We start from the raw sequence: 17,137 nt of genomic DNA on the forward strand, positions 1-17,137 counted from the left end.
TAAAGTAATTAGGTTATTTTTATGGAAAGGTAAATTGTCAAGAGTTTCTATTCAAAAATTAACTTGGCGCTGAGTTAGGTGGTTTACAGTTACCTTGTTTTCAGAATTATTATGAGGCAGCACAGCTGAAGTTTATTAATAGGTTATTTGATATTGAACAACCCCCTAGATAGGAAAAAATAGAGATGGATCAGATTTTTGAAAATAATATTACTCATTTTATTTATAAATGGAACCCCTTATTATTACAAACATTTAAGTTATCTGTTTTACGACATGAAATGAATGTTTGGTATAACCGAAATTTACTTATAGTTTCTAAAGGGATAATATCTATAAAATCACCATTATATCAAAATAAATTAATTCCTTTTTCTTTATATAATCCTTATTTAAAAGACTGGGAGATTAAAGAAATAGTTAATATATTGGACTGTTTTGAGGCAGGGAGATTTTGTTTGTTTAAAAGGTTAAAGGAGAGATATGGTATCTTGTCAAACTCTTTTTATGCTTATTATCAGCTTTATAGTTTTTTAAAGAAGAATTATGGCCAGGAATTAATTTTACCAGGTCAAACGAAATTTGATCTATTAATTGTGGATAAAGTTGAAAAAGGTTTTATTTCAGATATGTATAGGTTGTTACAGGAGAATATGGAAAAAGTAGATATGAATAAGGTTAAAGAGAAATGGGAAAAAGATTTAGATATTGTTTTAACATGGGAAGAATGGTCATAAATGTGTGTGGATAGTGTTACAAAGATAATTAATGTGAGGTAAATTATGGTTAACTATTATTTTTTACATCAATTATATTTAACTCCTGAGAAATTGAAGAGCTATGGATTTAGTATAACAGATTTGAGTTTTAGATGTGGAGAGCAAAAAGGTACTTTTATACATTCCGTTTGGTTATGTAAGAAAGTTAAATATTTTTGGGAGGAAGTTATAAAGTTTTTGAGAGATTTGTTCAAAATAGATTTGCAATTGGATCCAATGATGTGTTTATTTTTTTTCTTCTTCTTTGGCTTGGCTTCGCGGACGAAGATTTATGGAGGGGGTAAAAAGTCCACGTCAGCTGCAGGCTCGTTTGTGGCTGACAAGTCCGATGCGGGACAGGCAGACACGATCGCAGCGGTTGCAAGGGAAAATTGGTTGGTTGGGGTTGGGTGTTGGGTTTTTCCTCCTTTGCCTTTTGTCAGTGAGGTGGGCTCTGCGGTCTTCTTCAAAGGAGGTTGCTGCCCGCCAAACTGTGAGGCGCCAAGATGCACGGTTTGAGGCGTTATCAGCCCACTGGCGGTGGACAATGTGGCAGGCACCAAGAGATTTCTTTAAGCAGTCCTTGTACCTTTTCTTTGGTGCACCTCTGTCACGGTGGCCAGTGGAGAGCTCGCCATATAATACGATCTTGGGAAGGCGATGGTCCTCCATTCTGGAGACGTGACCCATCCAGCGCAGCTGGATCTTCAGCAGCGTGGACTCGATCCTGTCGACCTCTGCCATCTCGAGTACTTCGACGTTAGGGGTGTAAGTGCTCCAATGGATGTTGAGGATGGAGCGGAGACAACGCTGGTGGAAGCGTTCTAGGAGCCGTAGGTGGTGCCGGTAGAGGACCCATGATTCGGAGCCGAACAGGAGTGTGGGTATGACAACGGCTCTGTATACGCTTATCTTTGTGAGGTTTTTCAGTTGGTTGTTTTTCCAGACTCTTTTGTGTAGTCTTCCAAAGGCGCTATTTGCCTTGGCGAACTGTTGTCTATCTCATTGTCGATCCTTGCATCCGATGAAATGGTGCAGCCGAGATAGGTAAACTGGTTGACCGTTTTGAGTTTTGTGTGCCCGATGGAGATGTGGGGGGGCTGGTAGTCATGGTGGGGAGCTGGCTGATGGAGGACCTCAGTTTTCTTCAGGCTGACTTCCAGGCCAAACATTTTGGCAGTTTCCGCAAAGCAGGACGTCAAGCGCTGAAGAGCTAGCTCTGAATGGGCAACTAAAGCGGCATCATCTGCAAAGAGTAGTTCACGGACAAGTTTCTCTTGTGTCTTGGTGTGAGCTTGCAGGCGCCTCAGATTGAAGAGACTGCCATCCGTGCGGTACCGGATGTAAACAGCGTCTTCATTGTTGGGGTCTTTCATGGCTTGGTTCAGCATCATGCTGAAGAAGATTGAAAAGAGGGTTGGTGCGAGAACACAGCCTTGCTTCACGCCATTGTTAATGGAGAAGGGTTCAGAGAGCTCATTGCTGTATCTGACCCGACCCTGTTGGTTTTCGTGCAGTTGGATAATCATGTTGAGGAACTTTGGGGGACATCCGATGCGCTCTAGTATTTGCCAAAGCCCTTTCCTGCTCACAGTGTCGAAGGCTTTGGTGAGGTCAACAAAGGTGATGTAGAGTCCTTTGTTTTGTTCTCTGCACTTTTCTTGGAGCTGTCTGAGGTTTATTAGGTTATATTAATTTGCCATTTATAGAGTTACAAATGATTAAACTGTATTCAGCTTTTTAAAGATTAGGGTTGGCAATAGTGAGAAAATATATAGCTGTTACATGGAAAAATTATGTACAATTGAGTTTGCAAAGATGGCATAATGAACTACGGTCATGTTGTATTTAGAGAAAATAACATACAATTTATGAAATAATTATTCTTTTTTGTTGATATGTGGGGTTTATATTTAAAATATATGTTTATAGAACTTAAGTAAATGTTGTAGAGTTGGCACACCAAATAGAGAATATTTAATACTTTTTTTAAGGCGGGGAGGGTGGGTTGGGTTTTTTTTAGTTTAGTAAAGAGGGTAGGGGCTTTAGTTTATAGTTTTTTGGTTGTTTTATGTATTTTTTGTATTTGTTTCGTTACATTTGTATTTTGCAAATTATTAAATATATATTTTTAAAAAGAACATACAGTAGTTGCTTGCGCAATTGATGGTGCCGCTTTAATAGTTGGATGATACAGATGGTTCATTTCACATCTGAAATACGTAATACCTTCAGTCTTTTCTGTTCATTGTGTCATAGACAAAACTTAGTGGCTAAAAACATAGGATATTTAAATAATTTGTTTTCAATTGTCACAAAGACTGTAAACATTATAAAATCACATCCTCTTCAAGACTGTCTCTTCCAGGAGCTGTATGAAGAAAATGATGAACATTTCCACATGTTGCTGCTGCACATCAAGGTGAGGTGTCTGTCCAAAGGAAATTTTCTTTGGTATTTCGTTGCACTTTGGGACACAATTTTTTTCCTTTCTTTCTCTAAGACAGACATCTTAGATGTCAAAAATATCTTTGACACCTTATTTTATTGAAGAAGACCTTACAGGTAAACACAATAACCTAATTGATAGTAAGGAAGTCATTGTTTCTTTCCTTAAAAAGCACGAAGCCTATTGGCGCAATATTAATTTCAAAATCTGATCACGAATGTCGAGGCACTGAAGGATGATGTTTACGTGAAACACTTAAAGCAAATACAGGTACAGAATCTTTTATCCAAAAACCCTTAAGACCAGACACTTTTTGGAATGCAAAATTTTTCGGATAATAGAAGAGCAACAGTGGTAGATTAAGTAATTGCACTGATTTCAGATTTGCATAAAACAAAGACATCCAGCTGTGGTGCTGGATGGCGGGAGGTTATGGCAGTGCTGGATGGAGGGTTGTGGTGGTGCAGGACAGGGGTGTTTGCGGTGGGGGAGGCAAAAAAGACACACTTCAACTAGAAGGATCTCTGGTCAGGGGGTTGCGGCGGCAATGCTGGATGGGATGGGAGGGGGTTGTGGTGGCATTATACAGGGGGCGTTTGGGTATCACACCATCTACAATGAATTGGGCATCTCTATATGGTGAATCAGAGGTACTGGACACTTTTTTCACTGGCACCTAAAAAGTTAGGATTCCCTAGGGTTCAACTAATTACCAACATGGGATATTCAAGCATGAGTCGCATCGGGTCATGTTTGGTGCCAAACACGAGCTGTGATGTGCAGACAACATCCATGGATAAACTTTTTGGTTTTTAGAAGTTTTGGTTTTCAGAATTTCACATAATAGATTACTTACCTGTACACACAGATCTGCAAGAAAGATTTAATGAAATGTTAAACCTCAATATTCCATATTAGATATTAGATCCATTTGAAGAACAACCCACTGATGTTGGCACAGAAATTCAAGAGATTTTTGGGTTAAGAGTGATCTGCTGAATAGATTTCCAAAACTATAGGAAAAGGCCAAAATATTGTTCATTGCCTTTCCCTCAACATGCATAGTTGAATGTGGATCCAGCAACAGACTTGATATCACAAGAGGTAACCTTCAACAATCACGATTCAATTTGGAGCCTAACATCAAAAAATTTGCATAGGAACATCAAGCTCAAGGATCTCACTAAAATGTTCATTTTATAAGAGTTCTTATAAAAAGTTCTTTTTATTAAGTTTTCACATCTTCTAGTTTATGCTTAGGGTTTCCAAATAACTGCTTGTGTACAAAACATTGCTCTTTAAGAATCTTAATAAGATTTTTTGTAAAATGTACGTTCCATGTTTAAATCTCGTTGGGAACTGCAAAAGTGGAACTATGAATGAAAGAAGTGTTTAAAAAGCAGCAGAGAGGCAGGAACTTGTTTAGATTTCCACATTGGCTAATTAGCTATAGTCAATAAAAGGAAGATAAGGTCAAGGGGTGTAGCCATTGTGGAGGAACCCAATGCAGGAATGGGAATTTGAGGCTTTGGTTTTAGAGGCTTCAGAGCGCAGAAATTAAGATGGAGGTATTGAGATAAGGTAAGGACAGGTTTTTCTAACCCCTTTCTCTTTAATAGACAATGGAAATGGTAGCCAGGGCAGGGACATGCTCCTTTTGAATAATGTGGATAGTTAGGAAAGCCAACAGTATCCCTAATGACTTCATCTGTGAAAAGTGCATCCAATTACAGCTTGCAGTTTGAGTTAGATGAACTCTGGATCATTTGGGATGCTGAGAGTCTGATAAACAGGAATTACAGTAATGCAATCACACAAGCAAAAGGAAGGAAGCTGGGTGGCAGTGAGGAGGGGAAAAGAGAATAGGTAGGATGTGCAGGGTGCCCCTCAGCAAATAGTATACCCCTTTGGCCACCACTGAGGGAATAACCTATCTGGGTCAGGAAGCAGCAAGACTAATAGCATAGTGGTTGACTCTGAGGCTGGAGGTGGGGGGGGGGGGGAAAGAAGGGGAAGGGGTGATGTCAGGAAGAGTAATAGTTATAGGGTACTTGACAGTCAAATGAACAGATAGGAGATACTGTGGACAGAAATCAGACTCCAGGATAGTGTGTTGATTCCAGAGTGCTCAGGTCCATAAAGTGTCTAAGCATGTGCAGAAAATACTTAAGTGGGGGGGGGGTGGTTGAGCAACCAGAGGTTGTGGTACATATTGGTCCTAATTACATAAGGAACAGGGCAGAACTCCTGCAAAGTAAGTTTAGGAAGTGAGGAAAGAGGCTAAACAGAAAGACTTCCAAGGTGGTAATCTCTGGATTACTCCCAATGCCATAAGCTGGGACAAGTCAGAACAGCAAGTACGTACATGTGTGACTGAATTTATGATGCAAGGAGCAGGGTTTCATGTTGTTGGATCTTTGGAACCTTTTGTGGGGAAGGGGTGACCTGTACAAGTGGGTTGGGTTGCACCTGAACTCAAGGGGAACCAATATTCTGTCAAGGAGGCTTGCTAATGCTGATGGGAGTGGGTTTAAACAAGATTGCAGGGGTATGGGCACCAAAGCAGAGGAAGAGGCAGTTAGCTCACAAGTAAGGACTGCTGGTGGGGAGTTTTTGTGTAAGGACAGGCAGATAGGCAAAATTGGAGTCAGTGGGTTGATTTACAATGCATAGAATCAAAAGTAAATGTGTGTAGCATAAGAAATAAAGTGGATTACAGTGTAGTACAGCTAAATGTTGGCAGGTATGGTGTTGAGGCTATCCTGGAGTTGTGGCTAAAGGATAGATGTCATTGGAAGCTTGATGTCCAAGGACATGCAATGTATCAAAAGGATAGGCCGACATGCAGAGGGGGTGGCATAGCTCTGTTGGTTAGGAAAAACATTAAATTATTTGAATAAGATGACATTGGATCAGAAGGTATGGAATCATTGTGAATTGAGTTAAGAAATAGCAAGGATAAAAAGATATTGTTGGTAGTTGCTGTATATGCAGACCTTAGCCAGATGTGGAAAACAAATTACAACAGCAAATGGAAAAGGCATGTCAGATGGACATGTTATGGCATTCATGGGGGATTTTAACATGCAAGTAGATTGGGGGAAAAACATGTTGGGACTCTATCTTGAGAGAATTTGCAGAAAGCCAACAAAATAACCTTTTGGAGAAGCTTGTTGATGATCCCACAGGGGATCAGCTGTATTGGATTGGATGTTATGTCATGCACCAGAGATTATTAAGAGTTTAAAGTAAAGGAATAATTAGTGGGTAGTGATCACAACATGATTGAGTTCAATTTGAGATTTAACAAGGAGAAACTAAAGTCAGATGTATTGGTATTTCAGTGGAATAAAGGGAATTAGAGTCATGAGAGAGGCACTGGCCAAAGTAGATTGGAAGGGGGAACTAGTAGGGAGGACGGCAGAGCAGCAATAGATAGTTTTTTGCAAGAAATGGGGAAGGTGCATGATAAATACATACCAAAAGAAGGAGAAATATTCAAATTAAAAAAAGTCATAACTGTGGCTGACAAGGGAAGTCAAAGCCAACATAAAAGCAAAAGAGAGGGCATACAAGGAACCAAACATTAGTGGGAAGATGGAGGATGGTGAAAATTTTTAAAACCTTGCAGAACTTTTTTTTTAAATGAGGGAAAAGGTGAAATACCCTGTATGTTGAAGTAGAAAAGATGGAGTCAGTAGAAAGAAACTTATAGACCAAGAAACCTGATGTCAGTGGATAGAAAGATGTTGGAGTCGACTGTCAAGGATGACGTTATGGAGTACTTGAAGGCACAAGACAAGATTGGCCAAAGCCACATTGTTTCCTTCAATTAAAATCTTGCTTGACAAACCTATTGGAATTGTTTTTAAGAAGTGACAAGCAAGTTAGATAAAGGAGAAGTAGATGTTGTGTATTTGGATTTTCAGAAAATCTTTAACAAGGTGGTACACATAATAATGCTTAACAAGATAAGAGCCCATGGTATAACAGAAAATATACTAGTTTGGGTAGGGCGTTGGCTGATTGGCAGGAAGTAGAGTTAGAATATAGGGATCATATTCTGGTTAGCTGCGAGTTGCTAGTAATGTTCCTCAGGGGTCAGTGTTGGATGCCGCTTCTTTTAATGTTGTATGTTAATGATTTATTTATGGAATGAATGGCTTTGTGGCCAAGTTTGCAGGTGATACGGATGTAGGTGGATGAGCAGGTAGTATTGAGGAAACCGAGAGGTTGCAAGAAGGACTTGGACAGAGAAGTGGAAAATGAAACACATGATTGGAAAGTGTATTTTAGTAGAAAAAATAAACAAGCAGACTATTAAATGAAATGAAAATTGAAAATATCCAAATGCAAAGGGGCCTGTGAGTCCTCGTGCAGGATGGCTTGAAGATAAACTTGCGTAATGAGTCTGGAAAAGAAAGCAAATACAATGCTGGCATTCATTTGAGGAGGAATAGAATATAAGAACAGGGATGTGATGTTGAGGCTTTAAAAGGCATTGGTGAGACCTCATGGAGTATTATGAACAGCTTTGAGCTCCTCATTTAAGAAAGAATGTGCTGACATTGGATAGGGTTCAGAGGAGGTTTACAAGGATGATTCTGGGAATGAAAAGGTTATCATATGAGGTCATCTGTACTGGTTGGAATTTAGGAGAATGGGGGATCTCATTGAAACATTTCAAATGTTGAAAGGCATGGACAGAGTAGATGTACAAAGGTTGTTTCCTATAGTGGAGAGTCTGGGACAAGAGGGCATAACTTCAGGATTGAATGATGTCTGCTTAGAACAGAGATGTGGAATTTGTTGGCACAGGCAGTTGTGGAGGCCAGATCATCGAGTGTATTTAAGACAGAGGTTGATAGATTCTTGATTAGCCAGGACATGAAGGGGGACAGGGGAGAAGCTGAGTGGGGAAAATGGTTCAGCTCATGATTAAATGGCAGGACAGACTTAATGGGCTGCATAGGCAGTGTTATGAGTGAGTGCAGCGAAGAAACTGAGACAACAGGCTGTGACCTCCAGTATCACAACTGTTTTAATTTGAATCTCATGCTGCAGCCTATAAGCCTTATTCCATTCTGCCCACAAAGTCCTGACGCTTGCATCCCGATGACACAAGTGCATACCCAAACTTATGGGTGGTTGGCTGTGACATGATGGCGAGGGCAGTGTGATGGAGCCCAGTTTGTCATGCAGCTGCTCAAGGACGACATCAGCGTCGTGGTTGGTTGCCAAGTTAAGAAACGGTCCAGGCACTACGATGGTCTCTCCATGGTCCAGGCACTACGATGGTCGGCCAAGGTCATCCTTGGTGCTGTGCGAATGCCCAAGAAAACCTGGGGAAGCTCATCCACCCAGTTGGGCATGCCATCAGTGCTGATTTGAGGTGGCAGGAGAAATGCTTGACTAGTCCATTGGCTTGAGGGTGGTAAGATGTGGTACAGTGCAGTTAGGTGAGAGTTGTGTCCACAGGGTGGAGATGAATTGTGCTCCCAGGTTGGTTGTAACCTCTGCCAAGACACTGAAATGGAATCCCAGGTGGAGAGGAAAGCCCTGGTGCATGTTTCCATGGAGGTGTTTAGGATGGGTGTGGCCTCTAGCCTATGAGTGAATCTGTATGGGATACTATCACTAATGTATATATTTACATATAGTAGTAGTGATTGGCTGAGAGCCGTAGCCACGCCTACTGGTAGGTCATAAAGGGCTGCTCCTAAACAGACCCAGGTCAGTCTGACTGGTCGACCTCTATGTACTACACTCCAGTCTTTTGTTAATAAAAGCCTTGGCTTGAGTTAACAAGTCTAAGTCATTCAACGCGCTACAATTTTATTAACAAAAAGTTTCAACGGATGGAGCAAATGCTGTGACAAGAATGCCTCAGCATCGACCTGCAGTCAGCTATTGCCCAAAGTGATTTCAGGCACTGGGTGAGGTGCTTCGAGGCATATCTGTAGGGCTCAGACACCATTGTGGAGGAAGACACAGATAAACTGCTAGTCCTGATGTCCACGAGGGTCTATGAAAACATCTATGATGCGACCTCCTAGATGGCTGCCATGAACATGCTGAAGGGACTCTACGTGCAGCCTGTGAATAAAGTCTATACCAGGCACATGCTGGCGACCAGGAGGCAGCAGTCCGGTGAGTCTTGCAGAGCCTACCTCCAGGCACTAAGGTTACTGGGTAGAGCTTGTGTGTGCACTGACAAAACTGTGGCCGGGATCACCGATGACCTCATCTGGGATGCTTATGTGGCTGGGATCCAATCCAACGAGGTGAGGCAATGATTACTGCAGCACGGGGGAGACAGCCTGCTGGAGACCATTCAAATCGCTGAAACGATGGAGGCTGCAACCCTAAGCATGGATGCCTATACACAGGGCTGAGCCCCCCATTATGATGTGAGTAAAATGCCTGCATTTAACCCAGCCTCCACACACCCCGTCAATGGCCTCGCTGCCACCGCCAAACTAACCAATGCGGCCCCACAGTGCTACTTCTGCGGGATGGAGAAGCACAGCCAATCCCTGTGCCCTGCGAGGAAGGCCCGAAGCCAGAAGTGCCGAAAGAATGGCCACTTCGCCAAAGTTTGAGAGGCCCAACCACCTTCCCCAAATTCGAATTACTCATCTTCGGAACTCTCATCCAATGAGGGTGAGGAATCGATTGCATGGATCGCTTGATGTCACGATGCAAGCACTATGTTTGGAAGGCGCCACCCTCTCAACACTCCACCCTCACCACTGTTACGCTGCTCCCTGACTCAGCCCCCCCGCCCAATGGGACTTTCGCATCAGCAGGCCTTGATGGACTGCCTGCACAATGACAGCCGCTGCCTCCGCAGCTCACCACTGCCGCTGACTCCGACTGGGTCCCTGCACCGGAAGACCCCGTTGGCCTGCCTGCACCACGAATGTCGCTGCTTTTGCAACTTACCACTGACAGCCCGCCCACTCCGATTATGTCACCGCACAAACGTAGTGCACACCAGGCCAAGGCACCACGACGCTCCACCCCTGCTCCAGCGACGCGAGGGTCCATCAGATGGCCCCCCCAGTGATGAGTGACATCATGACACCAGCCTTCACAGTCACCAGCACAGGAAGCAGCCCTGCTCTGTCTTGAAGCTAAGGCTATGGAAACTATCAAGGTGAACAGCCAATATGCTAACTGTCTTTTTGATTCCGGTTCGACGGAGACCTTTATTCACCCAAATCTGGTCCAACGATGTGTGCTGGCAGTTCACCTGATGAACCAGAAAATTTCACTGGCCACAAGAGCCCACTCAATGGGCATCAAGGGGTATTGTGTTCAGGGTATCAAATTTACAGGGTTTAAGTTGCTGGTCCTATCTCAACTATGTGCTCCTGTGTTGTTGGGGTTGGATTTTCAATGTCATTTTAAATCTGTGTCACTGCATTACGGGGGTCCTCACTCTCCACTCTCTGTCTGCCACCACTCCACCCCGGAGTCCTCCTGCCAGTGACAGCCCACGCCAGTCCGTGCACCCTGACGCTCCACTTGCAGCCTCTCCAACCTCCGGGTCGCTCCTCCAGCACTCTTCGCCAATCTCTCCCCTAGCTGGAAACCGATTGCCACTAAAAGCAGGCAGTACAGCTTCGGGGACAGGAAATTTATTAAAGGTGAGTTGCGCAGACTGATGGATGAGGGCATCATCGAGCCCAGTGCAAGTCTCTGGAGGGCGCGCATAGTAATTGCGAAGAACAGGGAGAAGCTGCAGATGGTGGTTGACTGCAGCCAAACAGTCAACTGCATCACGCTCTTGGATGCTTACCCTCTTCCACAAATCATGTATGTGGTGAATCAGATTGCCCAATGCCATGTGTTTTCCACCATCGACATCCAATTAGCATACCACTAGCCCGGTCTGCCCCGAGGACTGCCCTTTCACGGCCTTTGAAACGAATGGGCATTTGTATCAATTCCTCAGGGTCCCCTTTGGTGTCACAAATGGTGTCGTGGTCTTTCAATGAGAGATGGACCGGATGGTAGACCAGAACGGCCTAACAGCTACATTCCTGTCTCTGGACAATGTCACCATTTATGGCCACAACCTGAAGGACCATGACACCAACCTTGAGAAATTCTTCCAAAGAGCGAAACAGCTGAATCTAACCTACAATTTTGTAGTTTCTGGACCACTTGCCTCACAATTCTAGTTTGTGTGGTGGAAAACAGAGTGGTAAAGCCTGATCCCGACCGCATGTACCATCTCATGGACCTCCCACCACCCCAAACCCAGAAGGCACTGAAACGCTACCTGGGGTTTTTTTCCTTTTATGCCCAATGGGTCCCACAGTATGCTGACAAGGTTCTGCCACTAATCAAGTCCACCTCCTTCCCTTTATCAGCGGAAGCCAGAGCGGCCTTCAACCGCATCAAGTTGGACATCGCCTTGGGCACTCTGCACACCGCAGACAAATCTATACCCTTCCAGGTAGAGAGCGATGCGTCCCACTTTGCACTGGTAGCCACCTTAAACCAGGCCAGTAAGCCTGTTGCCATCTTTTCTAGGACCCTCCAGGGCCCAGAAAGCAGACACTCCTTTGTCGAGAAGGAGACCCAGGCCATCGTAGATGCCGCATGTCACTGGAGAAATTGCCTCACTGGCAGGCGCTTTACACTGACTGACCAACGCACGGTCTCATTGATGTTTTGCAGCAACCAGCGGGGAAAGATCAAAAACGCCAAGACTGCCAGATGGAGAATCGAACTCTCTATCTTCAACTACGACATTCTGTACCGGCCTGGCAAATTCAATGACCAGCCTGACGCCCTTTCCTGTGGGACATGCACCAGTGTACAACTGGACCGAGAGGCTCTGTCACCCGGTGGGGGGGGGGGGGGGGGGGGGTGTTCACCAGGTTTGCACATTTCGTAAAGGCCTGCAACCTGCCCTAAACGGTCAAGAATATCTGCTCCATGACTCAACCCTGCCCAGTATGGACTGAGCACAAACCCAACTTCTTCCAGCCCGAGAACACCCATGTCATTAAAGCCACACGGCCCTTCGAATGTCTCAGTGTGGACTTCAAGGGGCCCGTACCGTTGACTAACAGTAACACCTACATTCTTATGGTGATTGACAAGTACTCCCACTTCCAGTTTGCTATTCCCTGCCTGGACATGACTGCCTCCACAGTCCTAAATGCTTTACAACTTCGCCATTTTTCAGGTACCCCAGTTACATCCACAGTGACCGGGGGGTCCTCGTTTGTGAGTGAGGAGCTGAAGCAGTACCTTCTGGAATGCGGTATTGCTTCGAGCAGGACCACTAGCTACAACCTGCATGGTAACGGGCAGGTCGAAAGGGAGAAGGCCACAGTCTGGAAAGCAATCGCGCTTTCCCTCTGATCTAAAGGCCTCCCCACCACTCGCTGGCAGGACATCCTCTCAAATGCCCTACACTCCATCAGGTCCATGTTATGCACTGCCACCAATGGTACCCCGCATGTTCTCATTCCCACAGAAGTTGGAATCGGGAATGACCACACTGGCTTGGCTGATGGTTCTTGGACCTGTCCTGCTGAGACGTCATATCCAGTACTCAAAAAATGACCCCCCCTAGTCGACCGGGTAACACTGTTACACGCGAACCCACACTACGCTTATATCGAGTACCCGGATGGGCAGGGGGACATGGTCTCCAACCCCAACCTCCATCCAATCCTCCCCGAGGTTACATGCCGGGACAACGGGACCAGCAGCACCTCACGGATGACAACCAGACCAGCCTACAGCCAACAACGACTGTGGACTAGGCGAAAACTGCTCCCACACTCAGGTACCCTAGCGATGTCACTCCACCAGGGATCCTGATCCTGGCGCCACGGCGATCACATCAGAAAATCAGACCTCCCGACCGCTGCAGCCCATGAACCCTGCATGCTATTCCCCCCCCCCTCTTTTTACTCACCCCAGGGTCAGTTCTTAAAGAAGGGGTGAATGTGATAGTATGGGATACTATCACTCGTGTATATATTTACATGTAGTAATAGTGATTGGCTGAGAGCCATAGCCACACCTTCTGGCAGGTCATAAAGGGCTACTCCTAACCCGACCCAGGTCAGTCTGGACTGGTTGACGTCTATGTACTATGCTCCAGTGTTTTGTTAATAAAAGCCATGGTTTGAGTCAACAAATCTTTGAGTTATTTGATGTGCTATGGTAGGTAGCGAGATCCCCAGGAGACGGGCAGGGGTCCAACTATGTCTGGATGGATGTGTTGGAGCCTTTGGGTTGGGGTCTTGAAGTGTTGGATGCCATGTATGGGCATGGCTGTCGTGAACTGTGGGTGAAGAATGGAGGGAAAGTCTGCAAGGAGTTGGCCCTACTGGCTGTGTCTAGACTCCTCTGAAGCAAGCTGGGTGGACAGTTCATTTGATCTGCTGAGGACTGTGTGCAAAGTCTGAGTATGGACTAGTTGCTTTCCCTGGAGGTTGACAAGTAGGGAGTGGACCCGGAGGAAATTACGCTGAGCAGGGATTTGTCTACCGAAGCGAGGGTGAAGGACCACTGGAATGTGCTGTTGCCGAAACGTACAGGAATCCATCTTTTTCCAATGGTTCAGATGCTGGATTTACTGGCAGCCTGAAGGGAAGGACAGTGTAGTCTCATGCATGTCTTGAAAATCAGTGAACCGGTGCCAACTTGATAGGCCAACATGGCCTGTTTCCGCTCCGTAAATGGTTATATGGTTATGTGGCGAAGGCTATTTGGTTGGCCAGCCACATCATTTCCTGGGAATGAACATGGCTGGTGGCATCTGCAGGCAGAGCCCCCCCACCTCCCCCGGCAACATGAGTGATAGAAACACCATTTTGGATTGGGCCTCTCCATCCTCTGACAGGGTGGGACCTGCTCATGTGGTGGACTAGACTTGGGCATTGTCATCAGCGGTTGCTGCGAAACACTGTTGACGAAGTCTATGGCTTTGCATTTCAAACAGTAGAGAACATTCACCTGTGCCGCAACTTTGCGGGGCACGCCGAAGTCAGCATCGGCCAAGAGGAGCCTGTTGTCCTCGGGCATATGCTCAAGGAACGCTTGCTCGAACGTGAGGCAGGCTTGTGCCCTTCTGCCAGCGTGAGCATCTTGTCCATGAAGGAAGGGGGGGGGGGGGTTCTATTGCCTAGGCCATCATGCCAAGCGAGGCTGTGCATGCTAATGAGGAAGTTTCTCAGAACCATGTATTTACCTTCTTCTGGCGGCACTTGAATGAGGTCATTGACTCATGAGGTGGTTTCCTGATCAAGCGAGTTGATGACATAGAAGTATCTCATCGAATCGGAGATAACCTGTTTGATCTGGAACTGGGCCTCCGCTTGGCCAAACCAAATGTGGGGCCTGTTCATCCAGAAAGTCGGCAGCTTCAATGCAATGGTGCCTGCAGTTGTTTGTTCCATCGTTTCGAGTATTCAGGACATGGAGACTCGTCGGGTTCACCAATATATCATGTTGTGAGTGAGCACAGCAAAGAGAGTGAGACAACAGGCTGTGAGCTCTGGTATCACAACTGCTTTAATTCGTATCTCACAATGCAGCCTTTAAGCCTTATTCTCTTCCACCCCCAACTCCTGACACTTGCATCCTGATGACACAAGTGCGTACGCGACCTTCCAGCCTGGACTGGAAGAGACAGTTCCGCAATGCCAAACCCGCTGACAGCATGTGACAAGTGGGCTGATTTTCTATCTGTCTTTTTCTTCTGGAATCACAAGCCACAGTTGTTGCATTTAGAATAAAAACCTTGCTTTCTTTTACCCTCACATAATAGGAATATTTTGGGTTTTTTTTTAAAAAACTTAATTGATAGGAGAGAAGTACAGGGAAGTGGACCCATATACTTTGAGAAGAATCCCAAGGGTGGGGAGGGGGGAAAAGCGAAAAAAGGTTGAGAATGGTTATTCTATGCCATTAGAAAATATGGTCAATGTTTTGTTATTCTTAAACTGTAATAAAGAGAATGCTGATTTATTGTTTCTGCAATTTTTGAAGAATATGTCTTTTAAAACTCAATGAAAGATGCAAAAATAAAATCCAATTAAACACAAATAGAGAACAAGAGCATTTAAAATGTATAAGAATAAATAATACCCTGAATTAGTTTGGTGTCCAGTTTTCCCTCATTTGATAACATAACATAACATAACAATTACAGCACGGAAACAGGCCATTAGGCCCTTCTAGTCCGCACCGAACCAAACACCCCTTTCTAATCCCACCTCCCTGCACAATGCCCATAACCCTCCATCTTCTTCTCATCCATATACCTGTCCAACCTTTTCTTAAATAATACAATTGACTCCGCCGCCACTATTTCTCCCGGAAGATCATTCCACACAGCTACCACTCTCTGAGTAAAGAAGTTCCCCCTCATGTTACCTCTAAGCCTCTGCCCCTTAATTCTTAACTCATGTCCTCTTGTTTTAAACTTTCCTCCTCTTAACGGAAATAGTCTATCCACATCCATTCTGTCTATCCCTTTCATAATCTTAAATACTTCTATCAAATCCCCTCTCAACCTTCTACGCTCCAAAGAATAAAGACCCAATCTGTCCAATCTCTCCCCATACTCCAGATGCTTAAACCCAGGCAACATTCTGGTAAACCTTCTCTGCACTCTCTCCACTCATGATGATTCATGTTAAAATGTATTTTGATTTTTTTTTCAAATTAATATCACACAATCTCAGTAAATTTTATTTACCTTTCTCTTCATATGCTGTGCCCATGTTTGCATGTGCTTCTGCCATTTTCTGGCCCCCTAATGGCACAATCATCTTACTGGTGGTGAGGCATGATTCAAAGAAATGATCTGAAAGAAGTTTGTCACCAACTTTTTTAAAGTAACATGCCAGTGAAAGTTGATTATTATAGACTTCCTCAAACAGACCTTAAAAAAAAAGAAATATTTCAAAATTGATAATGGGAAATGTATCTCAAAAAAACACACTTATTCATACAAATTACGTTGCAATATCAGGATTTTGAAAGTACTTCTAAAGATCAATAGATATCACAATTTAAAGCCTTTCTGATAATAAAGGTAAGCATAAGTAACTTTAATTATGCTATAACTAAAATCTCAATAATTTGTGGCATGCAAACTTCAATTTTTTGACTGTTTTGAAAATCCATGTAAAACACTGCAGTTACTTCAAACAATAATTATGCCAGAGAATTTGCTAAAAATACAATTGTTGGTGAACTAATGCACTATGCAAATCAGGCAATAAAATGGAAAAGAAGAGATGTATCTCATAAACTGTTGTTGGTTTAGTTGCACAGTTCCATTAGTTTTGTGAAACCAACATTTCCCTATTAACTAATTCAAGGTTTTCACAAAGTTGCTCCATTCAGTCATCTTTTAAATTCAACACAGAATAACTATACCTAATCATTAACAATCCAAGCACTTTTTTATCAACATGGTAAGGTTGATGACTGCCAATTAATTTCTCTAATCCAGCAAGTAAATATCTGAAAGAGTGATCTCTCAATGTATCAGGTCATAAATTGTTAAACAAATTTTTCAAATGATGTATCTTTAAATTATCTATTTTGCTGTCTCAATAATTGCTTATTCTTAATCTAATATTTCCTTTCCTGTATACAGTATAATTTTCTATAAATGTTTTGACATTGCATTCACCTGCTCTAATTGTTTAGAGGCTCTAAATTAATTAATTTTCATTTTTCTTATTCTCATCTGTAAAGACTATGCACAATTTTCCCTATTGTTCATCAGCATTCTTTGTGTTCGGTTGTTCTTGTAAGATATTAGATTACTTTTCCAGCAAGTTGCAAGACAAAAACATTGTTGAACTAGTGGACATGAGAAAATAGCACAACTAAAGATGTCTCATTCCAGCAAATTGTATACCAGTGTGTTTTCATA

At 43.7% G+C, this 17,137-nt stretch overlaps 1 protein-coding gene across 16 annotated transcripts in view; it reads right to left on the reverse strand.

The window, feature by feature from the left end:
- Positions 1-17,137, reverse strand: part of ttc29 (tetratricopeptide repeat domain 29) — a 445,918-nt gene that overhangs the window by 380,594 nt on the left and 48,187 nt on the right. For all 16 annotated transcript variants that reach the window (XR_011354088.1, XR_011354086.1, XR_011354087.1 and 13 more), the window contains one exon: positions 15,947-16,132. Coding sequence is in view for 13 of the 16 variants with exons in the window: in XM_069926383.1 (XP_069782484.1) it covers positions 15,947-16,132 (186 nt within the window). In the remaining 3 variants the exon portion in view is untranslated. The remainder of the gene's footprint in view (positions 1-15,946; positions 16,133-17,137) is intronic.

Source organism: Narcine bancroftii, chromosome 3 (genome assembly GCF_036971445.1).
Source record: "Narcine bancroftii isolate sNarBan1 chromosome 3, sNarBan1.hap1, whole genome shotgun sequence".
Lineage (NCBI taxonomy): Eukaryota > Metazoa > Chordata > Chondrichthyes > Torpediniformes > Narcinidae > Narcine > Narcine bancroftii.